At 43.7% G+C, this 27,620-nt stretch overlaps 1 protein-coding gene across 3 annotated transcripts in view; it reads left to right on the top strand.

Annotated features, from left to right (window-relative positions):
* LOC111862761 overlaps window positions 1-27,620 on the top strand; it is a 141,453-nt gene that overhangs the window by 108,430 nt on the left and 5,403 nt on the right. For 2 of the 3 annotated variants that reach the window (XM_023848420.2, XM_033750789.1), the window contains exons 2-3: window positions 23,736-23,840; window positions 24,476-24,640. In XM_023848420.2, the coding sequence (XP_023704188.1) occupies window positions 23,736-23,840; window positions 24,476-24,640 (270 nt within the window). Of the gene's footprint in view, window positions 1-11,474; window positions 11,635-23,735; window positions 23,841-24,475; window positions 24,641-27,620 lie in introns of all 3 variants that reach the window. The other variant, XM_023848421.2, reaches the window with a different exon arrangement.

Raw genomic sequence — 27,620 nt, 5'->3', positions numbered from 1 at the left:
AACGTGACGTCTTCGCTGCTTAATTGCAGTCGGTCCTTCCCTAAGGGACACGCAGGGGAGGGGGTGCTGAATTCTGTTTGACACGCTTACTGGTTAGGGGAGATGGGAAGGTGCTTACTGAACGTAATTTAGTTTAATGTGCAAACACCGTGATTGAATTACGGGCTTTCCGATCGTAGAGGATGCAAGTAAGACGCTGTTAGTTATGCAACTTGAAGCGCATGTCTATGCGGGCTTTCATTAGGGCGGCCGCACACCAACTGCGTTAAGGCAGGCATCAAGACATGAGACAAAAGACACAGTCTTGCTTCATTCGTGATTCGTCAGCGACGTCAGCATCATGACTCAGACCGGTGTGCTGCGGTTTTCATAATCTCATTCGTTTCAACTGTGCTCCTTTCTTTGCGTCATGTCGCAGACATCGTGTCTTTGTTACATGTCTTGACGCATGCCGGTGTGCGGCCTACCTTAGGCTGATAAAGTGAAAGAAAGATGAGATAGGCGAGACTTGTAGCACGAACCTGCGCACTATCTTCACGGATGTACTTACACAACCGGGTATGTGGAAGTCGAGTGGTATTCGCTCCAGATTCATTTAACTAGTGGTTTGGTTTTTATTTTCAACATCAGATAGAATTTAGGATATATACTCCCCTTACTTAGTTAAACATGTCATGAAGACGTGGGGGTATGGAGGTACAGCTCCATGCAGTCATAACTTTGGAATTAGATGGGAGTTAATGGTTTGAGTAAAGAGTCTGGGTGGACTCCAGGGCCGGTCTGGGCGCCATGAAGAACAGACAAATTTTTGACCTACCTGGAATCGAACTCCGGTTTCCCTCTCCAGTACATAAGATAAACACTATACTGTCCCAGGCCCGGAATTTCGGACGCAATCCCCAAAATTATTAATTAGTAATTATACGTACGTAAGTCAATAAATAAGTTACAAATGGATATAGAACTTAAATATGTGTACTGATTTGAAAAATGCTTTTATTTCTCAACATAATTTCCCTGTACATTGAGGCACTTGTCCAATCGTTTCACAAGCCCCTGAATACCAGCAGCATAAAATTATTTGGGCTACTGTCAGAACCAGGCGGTGACTTCCCTTTGTACAGCTTCAGCGTCGGGAAAATGTTCAGCCGAAAGATTATGTTTAAGAGGGCCGAACAAATAGAAGTCGCTTGGAGCAACTTCCCACTTGAAATTTCGCAGCTTCTCATTTGTCTTGTTGGCAGTATGGGGACGCGCGTTGTCATGCAAGAGCAACACTCCCTTTTGTCCGACAACAGCCCAAAAAATTTTATGCAGCTGGTTTTCAGGGGCTCGTGAAACGATGGGACAAGTGCCTCAATGTACACGAAGATTATGTTGAGAAATAAAAACATTTTTCAAATCAGTACTCTTATTTGTGTAAGTTCTATATCCATTTGTAAGTTACTTATTGACTTACCCTCGTATTTACTTCTTCCGCTATTGCGACTATAAACTACAGGTATGTTCAGTCGGTATGAATGCAGCTATTTTGTAATTTTCAGGAGCGACTCTGCTATGGGCTCTGTAATTGCAAGCAATATCGTCGCGTGGTCGTTTAAAAAAGTTCCGTTTAGCCCCGCACGTAAAAATAATTGCCTGCTCGTGCTGCAGTCGGCTCCCCATTGGCTCTGTAGCAGCGACGTGTCGGTTTCAGTGAACGCTCCCCACTCAGTGAGATGAGCTCCATTATACTACAGGCCACTCGCGATTTCCAGTTCAAATACGGACTGTCATTCCATTCAGCAGTTTGTAAAGTTAATGCTGTAGGCCAGAGCCGAGATAGCGACTGAACTACAGGTTGGGTTTGTTTCCCGGCTGGGGCAAGAGAGTTTTCTCTTCTCCGAATGGTTCAGGCCGGCTCTGGGGCCCAGCCAGCCCTTATAAAACGGGTACTGGAGGCTGTTTCCCCGGGTGTAAAGTGGCAGGGAGGCCGCGCCATAGCTCAAGCTGTTAGTCGCTGACTTCCCACAGCGGCGGCCCGGGTTCGATCCCGGGGCTGGTCAAGTGGGATTTGTGGTGGACAAAGTGGCGCTGGGGCGGGTTTTCTCCGAGTACTTCGTTTTCTCCTGCCAATCTTCATTCCACCAAATTCTCCATCATAATCACCCGGGGCAGGCTACAATAGGCCAGTCAGTGGCCGCCGTGCCGAGTGGACCCAGTTCGACTCCACCCTCCTCTAAGCGAATTTAACGTCTTGTTGCCCATTATCATTGCCATTACGGAATCCGTGTAAGTTATGTTTCAATGGTGACCATGCATATGAGTGAACTTGATGATCCCAATGTTAAAATAGAAGTGGCAGGGTCATGAAGCTGATCACTAAACTCCATCTAGTGTGGAGGTTGAAAATGGTGGACCTATACCTCCACTCCTCATACGTCTTCATGGCGTAGTGTTTAATTAATTAAGCACAGGGATAAATTTACTATAATAGCGTAGATCTGCTGTGCACGAGGTCATGTAGCAAGTAGTTTATTGTATGAGATTGGGCTTTCACGGTGGTGACAATGAACAATATGAAGATGCTAGGCAGTGCGAGACGTGAACAAAATGGCGCGTTCCTGTGCTTCTCGGTTCGCTTGTGAACCGCTACCTGCAGAAAATAGGTAGCACATTCCGTCTTCAAATTCGAGAAGGGAAAATGTTATCATAGAAATTCGGAAATGTTTATAAATAGCTGCCACAAAATCAGGAATGCTGTAGAAAGATACGAGGAACAGGTACCTTAAAATTTCTGGTTCATGGGGAGGCCAGACTAACGCAGCATTTTACGACGAGAAGCTATTCGATATTTTTTTTATTGCTAGCGGGGTGGGACTAAGTCCCTTGTGCTGCGGCCACTTCTGGCCTATTGTACCAGCCCCAGATGATAGGTGAGGGTGATTGTGGAGCAATTGGTGGAATGAAGATTGGCAGGGGAAACCGAAGTACTAGGAGAAAACCTGGCCCAGCCCCACTCTGTCCACCACAAATCCCACTTGACCAGACCCGGGATCGAACCCGGGCCGCCGCGGTGGGAAGCCAGCGACTAACCGCTTGAGCTATGGCGCGGCCTTGCTCTTCGATAAGTCGACCTGTTTACTGGAAATAATACCACTGAAATGTACGCCACTAGGACTGCAGCCCTTGTGGATCTTGGTCATTTTTCAGTTCCTCAATCCTATACACAGTCGATAGGACTCCTTAGACAGGGGATCAGCCCGTCGCAAGGCCGCTACCAACACAAATACATAATAAACGCAGACATCCATCCCTCGAATGGGATTCAAACCCACGCTCCCAGCGTTCGAGCGAGCGAAGACGGTTCATGCCTTAGACCTCACGGCAACTGTGATCGGCTTGGTCAGCCCTGTGCTCTGTATTTTCACAGACACGTAAGAACGAAACTGCGAAATTCAGAATTGCCCCGGTTCTCATAGTAGCTAATGAAAATACGCGCCCTAAAATGTTGGTAACTGGAAGCACCTGCTTATAGAAATATGATGAAGCACGTGTGGTTTGCTGCCACATTAATAACATCACTTGAGTTTTCTGGAATGTGGGCCATGTTGCATTCCAGCTTGTAGAAGCGGCAGAATGTGAGTACAGCAAGAAAGCATTCGCTTGATGGTCTTGGTGTTTCAAATTCCTGTATTTTCGTTGCAGGTCAGCCGCCCTAGCTATGTACAGCCGGACTGCTGTAATCTCAGGGCTCGCTCACTTCTCTCTCCTCAGATATGAATACAAGTAAAAATAAGATAAATAATTGAACGGGTTAACAATAAAGAGTTAATGTCTTTTTACGGCCTCAAAGACCGTTACAGAAATGACGATACAAGTAAGTTACCTCATTGGGAACTGAACCACTGGCCCTTGTACCGTAAGTAAACACGCTACCAACCGAGCGTATGACGAGCCAGGCAGAGCAGTGAACCAATCGAAGAGTTCAGGAAAGACCATGAGAGCTTAGGTAGTGCCATAGCTCAGGCGGTTAGTCGCCGGCTTCCCACCGCGGCGGTCCGGGTCTGGTCATGTGGGATTTGTGGTGGACAAAGTGACACTGGGGTTTCCCCTACAAATTCTCATTCTACGGACTTCTCCACACTCATTATCTATCACCTGGGGCTGGTACAATACGCCAAAATGGTGGCCGGCGTACCAAGTGGACTCCACCCCAAGAAAACTTAAGAAAAGTAAAAAAAAAAAAACATGAGAGATTCGGCATGGAATACTAACATATACACGGAGTAGTATTAAATCGGTCTGAATTTGTCCCTGCGCTTAATTAATTGAGCACCACGGCATGAAGAAGTATGAAGGCATGGGGTTTAATTAATTAATTAAATAAGCTCCAGCGTTTTTAGGTTTCTAACGGGCCCGACAGAGTCGGTGTTTGCCCCCTTACCTGAGGACGGAAACATACAGTTTCGGAGGCATTGTGACCTCTAATGGTTTCTTTTTGCAATACGGACGGATGGAGTCCAAGAACCCAGTAATTCCAACTGCATTTAGCGAGTGTTCCTGTGATAGTTCATAACATATTAAGGAAGCAATTAAGAAGAATGTGTTAGTCCTTATACTCAGCATTTGGTACTCCTGTACCAGTGACATCCCAGAAAACAGTAACCGGAACATTCACGCTGTGATAACCTCAGGTATCTACGTAAAACAGTAAAATAATTCCAACTGTGAAAAGGAAAGAAAACAGGAAAATTAAATCAATATAAATAAAGGCAAACTTGTGTTTTATTTTCAGGATAATTTGATATAGATGCAGCGCAGAGGAAGTTGGCTGAATTGGTAGCGTGTCTGGCTTGTATTCGGGAAGTAGTCGGTTCGAATCTCTGTCAGGGTGTCCACTATCCTGGCTGAGTTTTTTCTGTCTCTGTAGACAAAATCCGGAATAAGCTTTCCGTATCCTTTCCAAGTAATTAGTCATCGGAACATCTACCGTCCGAAGCCAGATGATCTGAGATTGCGATAGCGTCGTTAAACAAGTCTGTAGACAGACAGTTACATTACAGAAGTAGTCTAGGCCGATATCAGGATCAGAGTTCAGATAAACTACGGAGACATATAGGAGATATACTTTTGCGGAAAATATAACGATTGAAGATTTCCTCCTTCTGGAACGTAATGCAGTGCAGTACGGTAAAAGTCAACCGAATTTTCGGAAGAACAAGCCTCCTCCTTCAGGTTCGAAGATTAAGCCAGATAAAAACCAGCCGGAAGCATGTAACAAACAGAGCATGCGATTTTACGTACTTTTACATGACAATATATCCTTGATGATGGAACTCACGAGTCACAGTTATGAGAGGATGAAATCCGACGATGTAATAATACATTCCCAAAGAATCATTGTTTTAGAACGATTAGTGGACGAACATAACACCGTGAGGTACATATTTTTGTTGTTCTACATTTGTTTTGGAGAACACGAGACATGAATTCGACTGCATAAATTTCTGCAACGAATTCTGTTCAATTTTGGTTTCATCACAAAATTTAACATTTGACCTTTCATTTTGTGCCCGGTCTTCAGTAAGTCGTTGCTGCGCAAAAAGAGGTCTTTGTAGTCTTTGAACCAAACAAATTCTAATCCAAAGTACGTCACAGACATCCCCGGGAAGGTAGCGTCTGCACAGGCTAAAAGCCAGATTATGTTAGTGACGTACTTGAGACTCCATTCATATATTGCTCTATTCCATATTTCCACTGAGGGGACTACAAGAGACATCAGCAGGTCATTAAAAATGTAACACGGTGAAAGTTGTGAGTGCAGTAAGTTATGAAGAACTTCCTTCTTCTGAAGCCCACTTGAGACCCCGATGCGACGCCACTCCATCATCGGCAGGCGGCTCAGAAGAGCTGAACTTCTGCATGGGCGGGATCACAACTCGGTTTATTCGTGGACGGTCACACAGTAATCGTATTGCTTCACTTATTCATTTAGTCTAATGGAGCACAGTCGATCACGGTGCCCTCGCTGTCTAAGGCGTGTACTATCTGCTGCAGCTCGAACCTCGGGATTGTAGGTTCGAATACTATTCGGAGCGTAAGTAAGATCCCTGCTGCTGCAGATGTCTCTCCGAAGCCTTGGGCAGTAGTGGTCTGCCTTGCGGTACTAGAAAGGGAATTGGCCACAAGTTTTTCTACATTATATATATTCCGGTCTAGAAAACCGAGATTAACGGCCGTGGTGATTCGTTGCGCTGACCACGTGAGCTAAAGTTGGCACTAACTTCGCCGACAAGCGGCGGTCGCTCGGTCGCTGTAGTTCGCTTGCGGACTAAAGCCACAGTATATATATATATATATTCATTATGGCCATAAGCCATTTTTTCACCTTTTCCTTCCATAACTGTTTTTCCACATTCGGTTTCATCATTGTTGATTAGTTGGTTGTCCCTGAAGAAATAATACAGTCCACTGGCGACCAAAACCCACACCAGCAGCGACACTCGTACCACTTCGTAAACGTTCTTCCGTCGTTATCTACATACTGATCATGTGAATTAGACCGTCATAAACATAGACAGGTATCTTCCATAAGAAGACAAAATAGATATGATTGTAACACTTACTTGTTTATTACGTACAGGAGTATGTTACATGTTTCGACATGTTTATAGGTCGTCCTCAAGCATGTTCCATAAAAACAGTTTCTTGAGTTGGGTTGTCCTAATATGGGTCCATATTATGCAGTTGGTAGTTGCTATTATCTTGCAAATACGCATTTGAATAATGTAAACAATTGTACATGCAAAGCTTTGATGTTACAGGATTGTTATTAGTGGTTAAAACTTATTATATTAGGGATTAATAAAATTTGTTATTTATTAATATAATGTACTCTAACTTACAATTTGCATTGCATGAATTGCGTGTAGTATGTCCTTTATTGTTTGTTTTGTTTTGTTTGAGCGTGGTGTGTTGTTTTGTGTGTTGTGTCTTGTTGTAGTACCGCTGTCACCGGGTAAAAATCCATTTCCAGTTGAAATAAATAATAATAATTATTAAACACAAGACGATGCAAACCATAGAGATCTCCATATTGAACTGTACATTGTAATAAACGTAGTTTCTGTTCCCACCACAGAAATGGGATCACAGATGTTCTTAAAAGAACAGACAACAGTGTTATCGCTGCTGAAGAGACATCGAAAACCAATGATTACCGTTAGGCTACTTGTTCGCCTTTCATTATAAATGCGCGTCCACATTACTCGTGCTCGTCGGGAGACTCGTCTGGCTTTTACTTGTGCTCGTAAATCTTCGTCCACTCTACTTTAGTTGCTCGCCAGGCTTCGGCGCGTGAGGATCCGTATATTTACTCGTAGTGTGTATTTTAATTTATTGGCTATAGTTTTCAAATTAAAAATTTTAAATTTGCTTGTATCGTGACTTGTCATATCGTCCACATTACTCGCGAGCATAGCGAGTCACACGAACACGAGTAATGTGGACGCGCCTTAAGAGTTTTATCTCCCCCCGGGCCTATTTCTAAAACCAAAGTTCGAATCTATCCACGCTATAATTTTATTTGCAGTTGCTTTTACGGGTGTAAAACTTGGTGTGCCAGCAGATAGGGCTACACTTCAGACTCTAAGAATATTTTAAAGTAAATTAAGTAAAATGTAGAGGAAAAATATAAAGTAACTAGGACCACCAGGAGTTACACGCCTTCTCGTTCCCTTTTTGGACTTTAGCGGAAGAGGCCTCCTGTCCTGTATACCCGTGTTCCTCGACTTATGCCGTGTTTTCACCACGCATTCCTCGTCCTGTGACTCAGAGTTCTCCCCACCTCTCTCAGTGGATCAGCAAGCTATTCGCATGAAAGCGAACGTTATTGATTGAAATCAATGTCAATTAGTTGATCACATTAAAATGAAACTGACCTTTTCGAACTCGCATACAACGAAGAGTGCCTTTAGTTAAACCTGAAAGAGTTGTTTTGAAATTGTGTATCTCTTGTTGTTCCGGTAGTTACATCAAGAATGGCGCACTGTTTAAACAGCTTTTCGGGTCTCCTTTCGGTCCTTCTTCAGGTTCAAGTTGTCTCCGCTGCGTCTGTACCGGGACACTAATTTTCCCTTTAAATGAGACACCTCTGAAGCGTAGGTCAGAGTCGAAATTCAGTGCCTGTAGAACTAGAACCAGTTAAAACAGTGACTGTAGCCATTAAGGCCATTAGAATGTCCTTAATTAGTTTCAGGCTTGTTAATTTACGAGTAACGCGTAAAGCGACTTCAGTCCCACGAAGCTGAAGCACTAAACGGTTTTCATCTTACCGTCAGTGAATATTCTCTTGGATTCGTAACCTGTGACTCGAGAGCACCATCTGCACTACAGAGATGGACTGAGTGCACCCGTACTGCATACTGGCCTTACCTACATGTTTCAGATTCTAATTCGGGTAGAGGAATGTAGCACTGTTGTTTAGTACATTGTTCAAGCTCCACATATCTAAGAATGTGGATGTCAATATGTCTGATGAAACAGTGCTCGATAGTAAAACAACCGTCAACGCCCCTGGACATCACGTGACTGTTGCCCAACGCTGTTTCGAGGCGGGCATCCCACAGCGCTGATACGGGAATCCTTAATTCACGACCGTACAATTTGACATTATCGCCCAGCTCTCCCCAGCAAATGCACTCACGCACGTCGGAAGTGATCAGTGAAATAGCTCCCACCCAACTGGTGTAGTCATTCTGGTAAAACAGGGAGATAGGTCCATAGGCCCAGAAGATATACGAGGGAAGCAGAAAAATATAAACGCAATTTATGTAGCTCACCTCGAAAGTAGTGATGACAGCGTCGGGAGAGGTGGAAGATTTATAAATATTAATATCCCCCCCCCATTTGTGCTTCGTTGGGTTTCGTAATCTTTCGAGAAGCATTAGGCCTAATGCTCTGATGCGTTTAAAATTAACTGTTGTAGTGATAGACTGGTAGCGAAAGGTATGCAGACAGGTGAATTCACGGAGTACTGACAGTTCGGTGAGGCGCTCCTAATCTCGCAATGCCTGTGTATGCTGCCACTTAGCGAGTATTTATTTACAGCCAGTTAATTAGAAATAACCGACTCTAACTTGGGCTCTAAACGGGCGCACGCGCGCCACCAAAACAGCCCGAACAGACAATAATTAGATCTAGGCTATGTGTAGCCCTGGGGGGTGTCTCCCTTCGGAGGCATAGGACTTTTTTTTGGGGGGTGGGGTCATAAGCTGTCGAATAAATGTGGGACGTCTTTAAAGGAACCTCACCTTTGTGATTTGGAAGGCAGTGATATTCCTTGAGTTAAAGCATGAATATGGGCTATCCTTCGCAAGCTCTCGTTCCTGGGGTGTGCAGCATATGGAGGGTGTATTCACAAGGGACCTGTACCTGAAGTTTAGCAGCTTTTCTGTCTGATGTGAAAACTTTCTCACTGTCACTCAGAATCCAATGAAAAGTTTTCATTCCCTATTGACTGGTGCGTGCCTCGCGACTTCAGACCGCTTGGAGACAAAGGAACACGTCGTCGTGTAAACTTTCGTCATTGTCCATTGAAATCGAGTAGGGGCCTATCAGTACAGTAACAGCAACTGCGCACTTAATTTGCAAACCGACCTTACAAAATACGGTATTGCCTGTCTGGGGGAAGAAGATAAGAAGTTAAACCCTCTCCCTAATGAGATCTTGCGAAGTTTGGTTACTATAATCAAACCGTACAAAGAAAGTCCGACACAGCGGAGCGCGCACCCATGAGAACGTGCCGTCATATTGAAGTAGGTGCTTAATTATAAGCCTTTTAATAGAAAAAGACACCGAAATGTAATTCACGTTTTGCTTATAGCTCGATCTGTGGTTTTCTTTAGTCTCCAGTTTGATAGAGGCCACGAGCAACAACTTGAAAAGTTTCCCATATCCCTAATTCGTTTACTTTCCCAGCTCATTCAGCACCTTATAACTTCTGTAGTTGTACCACTGTAGTTCGAAAGCACGGATAGAGAAGATGAGGAATAGAGAGCAGTGGAGACTGGTCGTAGGGGAGGCCAAGGCTCACCCAGGGCTGTAGCGCCGAGTGGTTGGTAGGTACCCGTATAGTTAAATAAGGTAACAATCAATTCAGTTCTCTGTGGTTATGAGTTCTGAATACCGTGTGAAAGACAGTGCCTGAATCTTAGGAGATGAAGATGTCGTGGGAGGGGGTTGTAAACCCCGAAGGGCATTTTCGTAATAAAGGTATAACACAGGCATAAGCCTATTGATAACCCTTTGAATCTAAGATTCTAATGACGGTGACTATCACTGGAATATTACGCCGTGTAGTCTGGTAGACGTTTATAAACGTTTCGGTGGAACGTTTTGTCCTCATCTTGGCGTAGATCCGCCCAGACACTGGTAGACATGGACCCGATTCCATGACGTCACATCCACAACAGTTGTCACTGTTCTCGTACGCTTGCCATTCGGCGCCTGAACTTAACCTTCTTAAAGGGAAAATGGCCTTGTGAGATTACAGCGGTCTGAGTGTGTCCCATTTCAACTTTGGGACCAACTGATTTATTTTTACGGAGCTTAGTATGGACCTCATGCCATAGGAGACCACCCCACCTACTTAGTATACTGCAGTCAGTGACAGTATTGCAAATTGTCGGACTTGGAGTTGGGGATCGTCACTAGGGCCAGTAAACCTCCAGTCCTGAAATGAAGTGTCGTAATAGATCTGCGAATAATGTGCAACATTTATTGTGATAATTGATTTGTTCAATGTAAGATATTCGCATTATTCTCGATGACTATGACTGATGGGCTATTGGAATTAGACATATGAAATTTTGGTATGGAGAAAGATCATACACGTACCTACCGATGTGTGAAATATTGCTTCTAAGTTAATAATTAAAACATGGCGACAGTGCAAAACTTTGAGGTCATATCCGACAGATGTATCAGACACATAACCTGTACTTCGGTAACATATTCTTCACAAATAATAATAATAATAATTCCGTAGTATTAGAAATATGTACAGTAGGAAAAGGCTTTATGAGCTCTGTTCAGAACTCGTATCTTTTCGTTTTTTAAAATATTCCGACCCATTAAAAACGCAGTTATTTGAGATGAATTTCCATCCTGTTTGCTTTCCCTTCCTCTGTTTATTTCGCTGGGAATAGCCGACAGCCTCCATGGTTCAGGATGTTCCTACTGCAGCTGATGGCAGCTCAGGCGGTGAAGAAGGTCCCTGCTTTTCGAAAAGCATATTGTCCTCACCATAAGTGTTTTTGCCATTGTATGTTCTGAGCCGGATGAATCTGCAGCATATCTTCACAGCTACCAGTTTTGCTGTCCTGGGATCGAACCCGTACCTTCACGATGATAAAAGCTGGTGACTGACTTCCTAAACTATGACAGATCCCAGTTCAGTTTCTAATTCAGTGCGTGTTTTTCTGTTGTTGCAGGTAAGAATACGAGAGTTGTAGAGACGCCGCGTCGTTAGGCAGCAAGTTGTACATATCACAGAAACCGAACGTAGCAGGCGAGTGTGGGTGACGCTCGTCTTGCGTATTGAGGAGGCCCCAGTTTCAATTATCGGCCCGCAGGCCAGCTTTGCTGATTAAGGTTTGTTGATATTTTCCACAGTCACTACAGAGAAGTGCAGTGTTAGTGGACAGTAACGGAAATTACGTCACTACTGCAACTTTTTACTTATTCATCATCTTACCGTCAATGCTGAGTAATCTGAGACACTGACAGCGTCTGAAATACGGCTCATAAATAAAGTAGATACTCGTATATTAGAGAATTGAATGATATCCTATTTTCAGTAACACTAATGTTACTATCAGACTTGGCGATTTGGTGATTCACACTCCTAACTCGAACTAAGGACTGTGCGGTTTGATTCTTGGTTTGGAGAATGTCTAACGTGACAGAGGTTTTCGTGTTTTTTTCTTCCGTTCCTCGACTCAAGTGGTAAGATAGTACTGTCACGTGTCTGGCACTATGGGTGGATGACGTGGAATGAGTTAGTAATGTAGCATATCTGAAGTCCAGGAACTGGATGATTTATGCAGGTCACTTTGTTACTGTTCGGGAGAGTGGCATTGTGCAGGCAACGGCTGTTTTAGTCTAATAGCCGGCCTGGGGACAGAGATTAGTTCGATCCACTTGACCTAACTGCGTTTCATACTTGTACTCGGTGACTGAAGCAGAGATGACTTGCAGCGATGGGGAGACGAAAAATTGCGAACATGTGCTTCAGCTTTAATTATATACCTTCGTCACAAATCTTTAGTCTTCTTCAGGTATATCGGAGGGTGACGAGTTGAGAGGTTGGGCTCTGGATGGAAACTAACCCTGTGTAGTGGCCAGTGGTGGTGTGTTAAACCTCTCGACTCTACTGCACGCCAGTTCTGTTCAAGGGAGACTCGAAGCTGATGAAAGTCGCTAGCATTGCGCCATAGTGAGGCCGACAATTCGATTTTCTTGAAGTAATCTTTAGTAGGTGCCAGGAGCTCAGCCTCGAGGTCTTCTGGTATTTAAATTTAATCTCGTAACCTCTCACCTGTGTCACTGAGTTGCTAATCCCTCTTGACGTCGGAGGAATTCTTCCCACATCTCTGTTCGAGGGGCGGTAATGAGATTGTGTAGAGAAGAAACTTTCACATCCAAAGGGTGGCTGTTAATTCTAAGCAGGCACCTTCTCTTGTATTCTGTTTTATTAAAATATGAATGAGGCTTATAATTCCCCACTTTAGCTTCGTGAGAGTCTGTAACTTCATCTCTTTTATTAACATATGTTTAGTCTCGCTTTCTGAATAAAATTAATTTTATTAGACCAAGCAAGTGAACAATTTAGAATATTACATAAAGCGGAATTCGCTATTTCGACAGGTTACCTCACATTTTTGAAGTAATGAAATATGAGACACGACGACTTGGAGACAGAAGAAATACATGCAGAGTTTAGGTGGAGAAGCGTTTTTGGAGTCAGCCTCGTGGAAAGTATCGAGAGGGGGATAACATTAATGTGGAGCAACAGGAGAGAGAGGGGGGGGGGTCCAGTGGTGGCCTCTAATGAATATGTTAGTGAAACACCAGATTTCATCTGAAGGACGAAGGATCTTGCTCCATGGAATGTTATCCTTATGTAAGAAGCAGATAAGTGTTATCAAACCGTTTGTTCCCACAGCGGTGGCACAAAACGCCATGTAGTACGATGAAATTCAACAGACGTTTCGGAGAAAAAGTAGCCTTCGTCTTCAGGGTTGAATAATAAAGAAACCAACATGAAGCAGGTGGGAAGCTCTCTTCGACTCTGAAGAGAGAGTTGGCATATTCCTCTGAAACGTCGGCTGATTTTCAACGGTCTACACGATGTTATATCCCAAAGAGAATTATGCATAAATGTTATTTGCCAGAGTATCCATGTGTTTATTTTATAGCTGTTTTCACTAAAGTAACAACCGTTCCTTTGTATAAAATTTGACGTCATGCATTATCCTCGCATCAGTGCAACATCAGTTGCACACGTAAGTTACGCTTAGAATTACAGGGTTTCTGGCTAGTATTCTGAACCGAACTTAACATTTCGGATATTTAATCTATTTCCATCATCAGGTGAAAAGGTGAAGAAGGACTTATTCTCTTCGGTTCATTAGGAAGAGCTAACCTGTCACTAGCCAAGTGTTTAAACTAGGTCTCTCTAGCGGGCTCAACGTGGTATCTGCATCTATACCTCTTCACCTGACGACGGAAACTGATCCGGTATACGAAACATAGCTATCTCTTCAGCACACTAGACAATGGGCAGACTCCCGCAAGAAACTTTTAAGATTTCCGAACGTTATGTTTCGCGATATCTGTCCACAGTGTGCTCCCTAATCTCTTGGCAACCTGCTTTTGTGGTTGCTGCAGAATATGTATCACGTGAAGCAAGCCTCGTGTGTACGCACATTTCCCGACACTGCTCACGCTACGTTAATTGTTACGTTCATAAAACCCATGGAGTGATGACGCCGCGTCTTATGAAAACTGTTATCTTCACTCTGTTAACGTCAACACTTGTCAGAGAAAGTGCGAGACGTGATTCATTATTATAATACGTACATTCTTTAATTAAATAGTGCGACCCTTGTGAGCAGTGAATTGCAGAGGATAGCTTGGAGCGACTGTGCGCTCGGAAGGTTCATGCATTTGTATTCCTTTATGTTCCCTTCTTTCCGTTTCGTCCTCCTCCTTTCTTTCATTCTGCCTTTTCTCCTCTCAACTTTTTATCTTTCACTCTTTGCTGCTTTTTCGTTTTCTGTTTTGTCTTTTTTATTTTTCATATTTCTTTCCGAGGCCGCTCTAAGGAAATGATGGACCCTGGTCAGCTTATAATCTTGACACCCTTCCCTCGCAGTTTTAAATTTTTAAAGAAAATGCCTAATGATTTGATACAGCGCAAAATGTATTTATATTAAAAGAAGCGAAAGAAGACAGAAAAATGTTAAAAATACATAATCTAAAATTCCTGTTTATTGTTAAATCGTAATAAGTAGCGAGCTTAACAGTTTTTAGTTTCAGAATTCCAAACGTACATACCCCAGCCCCAACAAAAAATAAAAAACTTTCATAGTCCTGTTAATGTTATATTTTAGCGTCCTGTTGCACTGATTTATGTCCATGATTTATTCAAACCGTCTTACAGTGCATACATTTATTCACCTTACTCTTCTCTCTTGCACTACATGTTTCAGCACAAAAGTGCCATCTTCAGGTGTTTTTCATGCAATGAAGTAGTTTGACGTACATCGAAAAGTACCTGAAGATGGCACTTTTATGCTGAAACATGTAGTGCAAGAGAGAAGAGTAAGGTGAATAAATGTATGCACTGTAAGACGGTCAGAATAAATCATGGACTTTCATAGTCCTTTAGGCGTCTACTGCCAAGGCATTTACAAACTCAGCTAACTATTTAAGGCTTGAAAGCCTTGGAAGTCTGTCTGTCCGTCCTCATGAAACAACTCGGTTGGCCCTGGATGGATTTTCATGACAGTTTATAATGGAGAGTTTACAAAAATCTGTCGATAAAACTCAATTTTGGTTAAAATCAGACAAAAGTAACGGACACTTCACGAAACCAAAATACATTATCTTGAGAGTCTCTCGCGCTCTTCCCTACCGCATTGACGAGAGTACACTGGGTTTGCCGTGGGAGCGACCGACTGTCAGTCGCCCAGTCTTGGAATAAAGCACCCATCTGGAGCTTATGACCAGATTTTTATTACTGTCAGACCGTTGCGGATTTCTGGATGTGAGGCGCTCTCTCTGACGAGAGGACAGGTCTGTCGTTTACAATTGCTGCTGTCCCTCGCCAGCACAGTCATTCTCTAAACTACGCTAGCCATTCTCTATCTGTTGCAACTGACTTGATGACTTTTTGGCCGATGATTTCATAATTTACTGTTCAGAATGCGAATCCTGTATGAAGCCTGCGAACCGAACAGACACCGCCAGCAGCGACTGACATTTTGAAAAGCTCAGTCTGACAAAAGAAAATCTAATCAGTGGGGCTTTGTGTTTATAAGCGTTTCGCAACAATGCGTGACCGTCTGTCAGTCCGTCCGCATGTAATAACGGCGATGAAAATGAACGGATTTTGATGGGTTTGCATTTTTTTTTTCTAATATGCAGAAGCAAATTAAAGTGTAATCCTCACAGAGCGACGTGGACTGTCACTTTCCACGCGGGGCTAACCGTAATTCAGCAGTTAACACCAAGTTGGTCAGTGTAGCGGTAAACTTCCGTACTTGTGTCCGCTGCATACCCGTTCAAATCCCGGTCGGGTAATTGCCTACACCATCAGAGCTATTATATATTCCTCTGATTTGTCTAAAAGGGCACAGATGTCCATGAGCTTAATTAGTTAAGCAGTACGCCATGAAGGCATATGGGAAATGGAGGTGAAGCTCCACCGTTCTCCACCTGGACACTAGATGGAGATGAGTGATCCACTTCACGCCCGGGGAAAGTGCCCAGGTACACATTGCATAGGAGGTTGGTGGACCCCAGAGCCTGTCTGAACACTATGGAGAAGAGAAATTCCCTGCAGGGAATCGAACACTGGCCGACCAGCCCGTAGCCTGTCGCTATACCGACCGAGCTATCGCGACTCCTGTACCAGTTCGACTTTCAACATTCTGAAATGTTCACACGTTTTCGTTTTTTCATCTCATTCTGCAATATTTGCAGCTGAAGCAGTGTGTGAGTAGTCCAAGAACTCAGTGAATATTAATCAGGTCAAAGTCATAGCCGCTTACAGAACGGATGCTTTGTGTTACATGAAGTTGTCTTCACATAACGCTTTGTCTTTCGAGGTGATGATGCAAAATACCAAGGTAAACTTCACCACTGCAGATCAACGCGTGTGAAAGCGTGCAGGGATTCAGTATGTATTTCCACCGTCGCAGATTTGTCTAAATTGGTGGGTTTCACACACTCAACGAAGTGAGCTCAAAATCGATTATCTTGATGAAAGAGTGGATCAAAAAATCGCTTCTGATAGCCAAATTGTTTCTTTCGTCATAGATACAATATAAAGTACCCCCCTCTCTGTGGTTCTACAGCCCTTTGTTGAACCTTGGCCACTTGAGTAAACATCATTTGTTTCCTTAAACAGCATTGAGCGCAGAAGTAATGTGTTTCCTGTGAGGTGCGAACTGAACTGATTATTTAGAACAAATTCAGTTTTTAAAGTGTTAGCACAATATGGTTAAATAGGGCCACACGAAAATGACTAGGGAACAATCTTTGATAATCGGACAGTATGAAGTAGCAGCCACGAGCTGTGGACTTGACTGCCGTCTGGTGGCAGACAAGCAGAAGAGCGGAGAGTTACATGGTCAGTCGGTATGGAGGCTTTGCATCGATAAAATAATCCCGGCCCTCATCTGTGAGAACTGCTCGTTTTTACTAATAGTTTTGGAAACCTCTCAAAGGAACTTAAATTAGACTTCCTTAACGCTACAGTTGCAAACCTTGAGGGCTTGTTTAGTCGGATACACTTAGCAGTGAGTCTAAACTTGACGTTATGTGCCAGTGGAGTTCTTCAGACCGACGAGTCAAGACAGGGCGTTACTTGAGACACTTGAGCACATACTCCGAGGCCCCAGAGCCTCGGTATTTAAAAATTCAGATCAGTGCCTAAATATTTGCAACCAAGAATAGCACCGCTGCTAGCAGTCCTTGGAAGACTAAAGCCCTGGAGCACCGTTCTTCAGAAGCTCAGAGTCGCTCAGCCAGTCAAGAAACTTTCCGCCGTTTGTGGAATTGAAGTTCAATTATTATTATTATTATTATTATATTCCTGTTGTTCCCACTTGGAGTATAGGACATCCGTGAAACGCTTCGTTTCACTTCAGTTTTTTTAATCTAAGACAGTCGGTAGGACTCCTTGGACGGGGATCAGCCCGTCACAAGTCCTCTACCTAATACAAACACAGAATAAATAGACATCCATACCTTGAGTGGGATATGAACCCACGACCCCAGTGTTCGAGCGAGCGAAGACATTTCATGCCTTAGACCGCGCGGCCGCTGTGAACGGAAAAAGTTTAAAATGGCCCACCGCCACATGTCCGTGAATTATATGCAAGGTTTAAAACAGACGTTTTCTAGCTTTGTGATATCGTTACCCTCCAGATTATACACAAATACGAGTATAAGCACCCCCCCCCCTCCAGTAATCTCTGTTAGACATAAAAGTGTACATTATCACGTTCATCGGCTATCAGAGTCGGTGCTGAAAGCAGGAACCTGAATAGACCTGCAGCCTCTCTACATCTGCAGTAAGCAAGCTATTTATAGAATATTCCTGTACAGTCTCGAAATTATTCGCGAGATATTTCGCCGGCTGTAGCTGTAATTTTCGAAAGCACCTACACTGACTTGCCAAAACTCATACTGTATTTTAGGTGATTCTTGAGAATTCGGCGCGTGGGTACTGCAACGTGCTTCAACATTTATAACAATCCGCATTAGTGTAAAAACGACATATGTGCCAACAGGTGGCCTGGTACACAACAAATCACGTCTTCTGGAAGAGAAAAATGTTGCATAAAAACACGAAGGCTGTCATTCTCCATTACCGTGAGCTCCAAGTCGAGGTGGTGCCCAGTGCAACTGGTAACGTTAACCAGGGACTGGTCATGTATTCTCGAAACGGGCCGCGAGGCGTAAATTCAAGTTCAACCTTCAGCTGCCTCTAGGAAATGCGAACGTTAGGACTCCAAGGAAACGTGGAATTCTGATAATCAGTCATTAGTTAATGGCATTGGCATTATAGAACGGAACATGACCCATCGCATGTGAGCTCACGTCTCTGTGTCCCCGCGCACGCGCACCACATCAAAAGAAACAAGTTAATTGAAACTTCCGGAATATAACGCCGTGTAGTCTGTTGAAAGTCAATCGACATTTCTTAGGAACATGTCGCCTCCATCTTCAGGTCCGTAAAATAAACCTAGTGAGAAAGCAGCATGAAGTAGCTACCTTGCTCTGAGCTGGCATGAAGCAAGGTTATTTGAATCCCAGTACAGCACTCGGATCCTTAAATATATTTAGACTTAAATGGACTTAAATCAGTGCAACAGGACGCTAAAATATAACATTATATTTAGAAACTTTGGATTTCTGGGAACGTAGGATTACAGAAGGACGAAACTGAGGGGCGTACATGCAGACGGAATAGTTATGAACCATTGCGTATTGTAATAGTGTGGAAATCTAAACCAGTCTTTTGATCGTGGTAAGGTAAATGTAAAGTTGAGCCGGTCACGGTAGCCGAGCGGACTAAGGCATGCGCTGTCTTCGGTCTTTCGGAAGCTGGGATCGTGGGTTCGAATCCCACTCAGGGCATGGATGTTCAGTGTTTGTGTGTCTTTGTGCGTTTTTCTGATTGTGTACAGGTAGAGTCCTTGCGACGAATTGATCACTCGCCCTAGGAGCCCTACCGAATGTCTAAGATCTAGTAAACCGAAGTGAAACGGAGAGTTTCATGGAGGTAGACCACGGCCAAAATTGGGGCTGTAGCTCCAAATGGGGGGGGGGAAAGGCAAAATTTCCCCTGAGCTTAATTGAATACTACGCCATGAAGACGTATGGGGGGAGTGAATGTATAGACCCACGTTTTCTTGACTTCGGCACTAGTTGGAGGTGAGTGGTCAGCTTCACGCCCCGGCCGCTTAACCCTCCCGGGGAAAGAGTCCCCGGTATCCATTGGATAGGAGGCTGGGTGGGGCCCAGAGCCGGTCTAGACGACGTGGAGAAGGGAAAATTCTTGCCCCCACCGGGATTTGAACTCCGAATCCTCGTCCAGCCCGTAGCCAGTCGCTATCCAGGCTCCCTCTTTTGATTGTGATATGGCGTGTATTTCAAGTGTATGTGTCTATAATATATCTAGAGAACGTTCAAATATATTTCTGTAGTTACAGTATTTTTTGGAGGCCGCTGAATTCCGTAACATAGTTGTCGAAATAGTTTCTCGTACTCTCGCAGGCAGCTGCTGACAAACCCACCCACACACATTCTGACAGATGAGTTTGTGTAACTGGGCTGGACCAGTTTTCCTGCGCTGACAAAACTGCGACCTCCACAGGAGGAATATAACTGACTAGTAGACGCGCGTAATATTGAAGCTGTGTCATATCAAATTATTTTTGGCGTCCTGTCACGGTCGCAGATAGGGGACTGCCAGCGGTATGCCTCATTTCTGTTGTGTTGTGGCCTGTGGGAAACATTTAAACCCTGTGCTACATGTCACAAACAGCAGACATGTGAGTTCCACGTGGCTGAAATTACCAGAGGAGTTTTCCAGCCGCATGTCCACCAAGTAAATAGGTTTGCGGGTTGTTCAGTCCGTTGTCTGCTTCTGTGCACTTCCGTTTGCTGTGCTGAAGACAGAGAAACCCTGCAAGATGAGCTTCATGTAGAAACAAACACAGGATAAAAAGGAGTAGACCTGAATGACCCTGTTTATTTTTATTTAACGACGTCAATTCATCGGATCATCTTCATCACGTAGGATTTGACGTTCTCACAGCGGCCGTTATGAAGCGCACTGGCGTCTGCGTTATAAAGTCGTGTAGTTCGATGAAAGAAAAACCAATTTTTCTTAGGAACATGTCACCTCCATCTTCAGGGTCGAAGAATAAGCCGAGAAAAATCCAGCATGACAGCACGTGGAAACCAGCGCTTGTAAATAATTGCTGTTCGTACGGATGGACGTAAGGGAGCCGGAATGGCGTAGTCAGTATAGCGACTGGCTGCGGGCTGGACGACTGAAGGGTCGGAGTTTGAGTCCCAGGAGGGTCAAGAATTTTCGGTTCTCCAAGTCGTCCAGACCGGCTCTGGGGCCCACCCACTCTCCTATCCAATGGATAACGGGGACTCTTTCACCAGGGGTAAAACGGTAGGGGCATGAAGCTGACCACTCACCTCCAGCAAGTTCCGAGGCCAAGAAAATGTGGATCTGTATATCTACTCCATCATACACTTTCATGGCATGGTGCTTAATTTTTATTTTGGGAGTAGAATAAACATCATTTTTCGATAGATTAGTCTTTATTCTTTCATTAACATATAATGTTTAGTGCAATATACGCCACAGAACTTGAGTTATCAGCGGTTACGTTAGAGGTTGCACAAGCGTTACGCTCAGTGTCACGGTTTCATCCATTTGCACCCTCAAATAATAACGTTTTCAGCGTTAAAACTACTGCGTTTTAAGAACAACGAGCAATACAAAAAGATGAAGGGCCTAATGCTTACTTACGTCCGATTCATAACGGTGTGTTTATTATCCGNTTCACCCCCCCCCCCCCACCTCACTCAGAGTCCACTTGGCGTATCACCAGGAACCTAAGCGATGTTACACGATTCACTTGCCTCCGAAAGGAATGGGAGGTAATTCATTTCTACATCTGAACCGTGTAACTGAAATAGACCGCACAGAAGTACGTTTTTACAGAGCGAACACAACAGCAGTAACATTGTGTTTGTGAATTTGTCTTTTCAGTCCTCGATGTTGGGGTTTATATATCTGTGTGCGGCAACGTCAAGTCCTCTTGTTCCTACTTCCTTTCCGGTTCATTTAGCAACGTACCAGTAGCTCAGATTGTGCAGCGTAGATTAGGGAATGATGAATTCGAAAGGGTATGGAAGAAGAAGGCATTGTTAACAGAAAAAGGGACGCTTTCGTTGTATTGATCTTAAACAGGAGATGGCTGTTGCCAGAAGGACCATTGCTCTCGAACGAGATATACCGTGCGTAACACCGGAAGTGATTTGCAGAGAGCTGCATTTAATGCCGATCGGTGGGATGACTGATGAAGGGGCCTAAACGAGATACCCTCACCGCATTTGCCTGAAGGAACTAAGAAAAACCACGAAACACGTTACGATATCCGGTGACCAGGTCGAGACTCGAGCGGAGCACCTCCAGAATACAAGGCTGGAGCCTTACATATAGAGCACCGTGTTTGATGCGAGCAGTATTAAAATAATATTGTCACATAAGGAAAAATCCACATTTTTGCATATTTTCTGTTTAATTGACCTTACCATTTTGCATTTTCCAGTAGCTTCCATAACCAGAATTTGTGGACATTTATCATAAGAAAATGCGCAGGTATTTGAAATCGGTCACGATTACATGTCAATCTCTTTGTATTCAAAGTCAAGGAATGCCGCCACATTTTCACATTGATACAGCATCGTTCTGTAGCCTCTCAGCAATTCTGAGTTTGTCGTCCTGAATACTGGTGGCCGAGGACTCGAGAGTTGGAGCAACATCAACAGATCGGACCAGGAGGTCTTTATGTACACTGCAGCAAAGTTCCCGTCTGGACAATCCTGCTGCTGCTTACACGCTAAATTGTTTGCAGAAGACAGGGGCACGGCCAGGAGAACGTAGATTAGACCATGTCTTGAGAAGGGCCATGCAAATTTAGTTTTGTTCGTTGGATTAAAGCAGATATTTAGAACGATACAGGAACCTCACAATGACTTTGAGTAAAACAGAATTCCACACCTCTAGGGGTATCAGCTTTATTAACAGTTTTGGCTACAGGGGCTCCTCTAAAAGTTTCATAGATTCTGCGTCTGATATTTCCTTTCGGATGCCACAAATTCTTGCAGGAATTGAAAGAATACGTCAAAGCATGTAGAAAATAATTTTTGTTTCGATATTTAGAGAATACACTAAAATAATAAGAAAAACTATTTTATTCATTGCGAAAGCAGTTACGCGCATTTCGATGTGAATGTTTGCCATGGCGCTTCCAGTGCCGTTCCTTTGTTATGTCTTCGTGGAACGTGAGGAGAATATATTGTAATTAAGTGATGAATCTGATGATTCATGATGATACAGTGGATGAATATGTGACGAAACCATCATGGAGTGGAGAGAATGCCGTGACCGCTGTTCTAGCCTTTTGTTAAGCACAGCTACCTCGTATTGATGTGAATCTCATGTGGATGGGTGCGAACACGTGCTTTCAGTATTAACACTTCCACTTTCACTTGTTTGATCGAGCCACGTTTGTGGGTCAGTTCTCTCTAACCGCTCCGCGTTGTTGTGTCACCTTTATATGTCCCACGCTGTAGCGGCACTTAGGTTGGTAGCGCTGCCTATGTGACTGCTCCACGTCTTAGGCCCACCATACACACACAGTTTGGCCTTCCGATCGACCTTACAGGCAAAACTGTGACAGTTTACCCCCTCCCTTTCCTCCCCATACACGCGCAGATAAAGCGGCAGGCTTCATGCCACAATCACGGTCTTCCAGCCTATAATGTTGAGTCACACACGTCACGTGCTACGGTCCTGCAGGCAGAACTGACGGACTGACGGGTTTCCCACAGGCCAACAGTCCAAACGATTGGCTGGCCGGCCGCACCACGCACGTCAGTTTTGCCTTTCAGTCTTCAACTGTGCAGGCCGAACTGGAGGCCAAACTGTGTGTGTATGGGGGGCCTTAGGATGATTCTCACCTTGCACTGCTGCTACTTCGAGATCTCTTCTTGGTTGTCGCTCCGGCCACCTTCCGCACCTTGTTGAGTAGGTAGGGAGTGATTGTTGGACGCCACTAAACGTACCCGAGTACTTAACAACCGAGGTCGTATCTGCTAAGATGAGATATCTGAGTCAGTCGGTGTCTCCGGGGGAATCCCGAGGTAGTTAGTACTTTCAAACAGGCAATGACCGCTTCCGTCCACATCATTTCCGGTTTCCCATTCCTGTGTTATTCCAGCATTCGGGTTGGACGATCACGGCTCATCTCCCACCACAGGTACGTATGCAGACCGCTCCGGGGCCCATGGACTCTCCTCTCCGTTGTGCAGGTAACCGTGGCATTTGTCGCAAGGGAACACTTTTGTGTGTTACCGAGGTCAAAGTGGAGCAGGAGCTTAGCCTCCACGCCCCTGTACGCAACACGGCATGGTGCCGAGGGACCCTTATTTCTGCCTTCTAACATGAGACCTTGTGTGTTAAAAGATTTAATTTCCTTGGCTTTATCGAAAATAAATGTAAAATTCTCAGGAAGTTGGCTAGGAGATGCTGTGTCCCTTTGGAGGGTGAAGTTACGTTAGAAGTTGGAATTAAAACTTTAGCTGAATTTGAAACAGGCTCAGAGGAACTAATGTACTGTTACTACATCAGATTGTTTTGTTTTCAGCCGGTCCTGGGGGAGAGTCTGGTTACTTCGGACCATGGCAAGTTTGCAAGTACATGATGTACGGTCGAGAGAGGTGCGGCCCTTCCGTCAGATTCAAGCCAGTCTGTAAGTACAAGTACAGTTCGATTACTTCCCAATGACTTGTACCGCTGTTCTGTGATTCAAACAAGATGGCGGATTGCTGTTAGTTGCGTCATATCGACAATTTCCACTTCAGAAATGAACTAGAGAGCATCTACGAATTTTCAATAGACATATCGTCTGCTTTCTCTCTCGGTTTTCACAGTTTATTTTAATTATTTATCGAAAATGAAGGGTTTCAGGTTGTAATTTAACTTTATTGACGATTTAATGTCATAATTTGCCTAGACAAGTTAGAATTAGTTGTTATAGTTCTTTTATTATTTCAGTGAGAAGTAGGGAATGACTATCACGTGATTAGCGTTGCCACGCTGATTTCTTTATACGTAATTACAGCACACGGCGGTCAAGTCAGGATGGAAGCCTCAAAACACTGTAATCTTGAAATTCTGTCTTGGTGTGATAGGCATTCACTCAATTGCCGTCGTGTATGAAGGTCGGGAAAATTAGCATATTGCACTTCGACATTATTGTAATTATCGGTGTTGGTAATTGGCAACAACGGTTGATAAGCTTCCATAGATTTCTGCCATTCATCAATTCGGAATGCCGTACTTACCTCCATTAGTATTTAACATGCTGCAATGACTTTGTTTCAGTGGCAGTATGGTTAGCCGGGCTGGTGGCAGCGATAGGAGTAGCCATATTGGGTGTATTCTGTGTGCTCAGCGTGTTCCAGTTAGCCATGGTGACGTCACGGGAGCGCGTTGTGATGTCATACAGCGTCGTGGTGATCGCCAAACTAGCACTCGTTCTTCTGGCCAGTAAGTATAGCTTTTGTTCATGCTTATCTGAGCGATGTGGCAGCGACATTTGATGCTAAGCAGCAGGATGCTACAATGTAATACGTATTACTTTACCGTTAGATGTATTTACGTGAAGACACGACATGCATTAGTACGTAGCCTGTTCGTCACCGCCGACTCTTGGGAGGCAAATGTTTTCGTGTAAGAAGAGGTTCCCGTGCGCATTGAACTCTGGTTACCATGACAACGCTGAGCAGCTTTCAGGTTTATCTGTGTGAGTTTACAATTCACCGAATTTAAATTGCACAAGTCAAGTTAAAACTGTTTTTAAGGATGGCATCCTGTTGCGTATATGCAGTGAACATATATAATTTTTACCGTCAGCGCAACAATACTTTATTATTTATATAGCACGCACTACATGTTTCGACCTCAAATGGGTCATCTTCAGGTGCTGCAAGTTTCTCACATACTACTACCGAACTGCAACGCTAACATTCCAATTTCTCTAAATGATTCGTACAAATTAGTTTATATTCAATTCACAATCTAGACAAAACTTAGACTAGATTTTGGTTAAAATTAACAATAAAATACAATAAAATAAGAATAAAAGTCACCATAAGAAAGTACACGTGATACAGTCGTATACATAACAATAGGTTAAACCTAATTGAATAATTAGGTGAACCTAAATCCACAATTTAATATTTAAAATGATTTAGAAATGATCTTTCAAGGTGTTATAAGCTGTGAGTAGCTTCGTGTTTCTTATTGCACCAGACCACGCATAGGCTTTCAGATTCCTTCCACTGTTTGCTGCATTGTCTCGCCATGTTAGTATCGTAATCTTGCCATTTTCCTAGAGAACAGGTCACTCTTCTTACACGTTGTCAGGAGCCTATGGTTAATGTGTGCCGTTTGTATTATGCGGTTCCTTGCTCTGCGCGGTTCATACTACTCGTACAGTAAGCTATTTCGTCTGCGGTTGCTAACTTAAAACTACTCATTAGTAGCTGTAATTTCATCAGCGCCGTTTGCAATATTTCGAAGATTTAACATCTTACATTTGTCGGTTCCGGTTCGAAGGTTGGTGAAGCTGGTCATTGAATGGCGCTGGTGTCGATCACTGCCACCGTGTGATATTGTTCGTGACAGGTAAAACTACCAAGTTGCCATGACTTCTCATGGCATGCCGCTATTATCGAGTGCCATGAAATTTGCTCAAGCCGGTCACAGTAGCCGCGCGGTCTAAGGCATCAACTGTCTTCGCTTGCTCGGACACTGGGATTGTGAATTCAAATCCCAATTAAGGCATTGATGTTTGGTATGTGTATACGTTTATTCTGTGTTTGTGTTGTCTTGTGTTTTGGTATAGGCCTTGCGACGAGCTGATCACCTGTCCAAGGAGTCGTACCGTCTGTGAAAAATGATTACGGAACTGAGTAAGAGGCCAGGGCCGTGAATGGGCTGGAAGAGCCATTGGAAAATATTTGGTCTATTAGTGTCAGAGGGATCGAGGTACCCAATATGGTTCTGAAGAGTGAAAAGGGAAAGTCGGTTGTAGAATACATGACGCCTTTTCTTCATTAAATGCTTCTGTCTGCGTAGAGGGACACTTCTGTGCCGTGTTCTGTTGAAAATCATTCATCGTTTGTGAAAAATATAAATGCTCCATGATCGTTTCAAATGCCACGCGTCTGTCTGCAACCGCTCCAACCCCTCAGAGTAGCGGCCACTGTACTGCAGTTCATCTGCTGCCCTCGGCCAGACATGAAAGTATGAAGAGAAAGAAAGGAGAAGCAAATACAGAGAGAAACAAATTGAATGTAACGATTAAGGAAAGGGTGAACAGAAGAAAGACAGCAAGAGAAACGAGTGAATATAGAAGGAAAGGAACTTGAAAAATGAAAGGAATCTAGCTGAAGAAATAAACTCAAACAGAAAAATACTAGAAATAACTGATATGCAGAGAAATGAGAGAATGGGTGAAAGAAGAAGGAAATAACGTTCAATAAGAGGCAAAGGAAGGTGAACAGAAAGAAACGAGAAGTAACAGTAAAGGAAGAGACATAAATGAAAGAGACAAGAGAGGGAAATAAAGGAAAATATAACGGGAAAGCAAATGTAGTGAAAAAGAGTGGCGAAGAAAAAAGGGAAACAGACACTGAGTTGATTGCATTCCATAAAGTTGCTCAGTGGCTTTTAAATAAATACTCCCTGTTTATTATTATTATTATTATTGTATTATGGATTTACAGCCCTACCTTGCCGCTTTTTTCAGTTTCTTGGTCCTATACACAGTCGGTAGGACTCCTTAGACGGGGGATCAGCCTGTCGCAAGGCCTCTACTATGCACAGGAGAACACAAGTACAGAATAAACGCACACAATATCGACATACATACCTTGAGTGGGATTTGAACCTCACGACCCAGCGTTCGAGTGGGCGAAGAGAGTTCATGCTTTGACCGGGCGGCATCTGTGGCCTGTTCATTCGATAATTTGTTGAAATTAAAATGGAAGGGTGGTAGTTTAATGGAACAGTATAGACCGACTGCCCTTGGAAGTATTTTTGACTAGCTTGATTTGCAAATAATTTTCCACCAAATGTTGCCATAAAAATGTCTGGCATGTTTCGGATGTTGGGCCTATGAAACATAACGAGTAAGCCGAGCTGTGTGTGTACTTTCGACGTGCCTTCCCTGACCCTGAGACATTTATTATGTGAAGGCATATTCTAGTGTGACACTTTGGACTAATTTCAGTAGCAGTGAAGTTTTGTCGTGCAGTTTGTAGCAGGGGACAAGGAAATGCATCATGGCGGCTGGTTTATTTTCAGTGGGACCGAAGCCAGATGTGAGGTGCAGTGTCACTTAGTTCGTTGCAAGCTCCTAATTAAACAACAGTGAAACGATAAATACCCAGTCTGAGAGCACGTGCTTCTCGGGTGTTTTTTTTTTTTTTTGCAATTTTTACATACATAATTGCTTTGTTAT

Source organism: Cryptotermes secundus, unplaced genomic scaffold, assembly GCF_002891405.2.
Source record: "Cryptotermes secundus unplaced genomic scaffold, Csec_1.0 scaffold5, whole genome shotgun sequence".
NCBI lineage: Eukaryota > Metazoa > Arthropoda > Insecta > Blattodea > Kalotermitidae > Cryptotermes > Cryptotermes secundus.
This window is presented reverse-complemented; position numbering and strand designations above follow the sequence as displayed.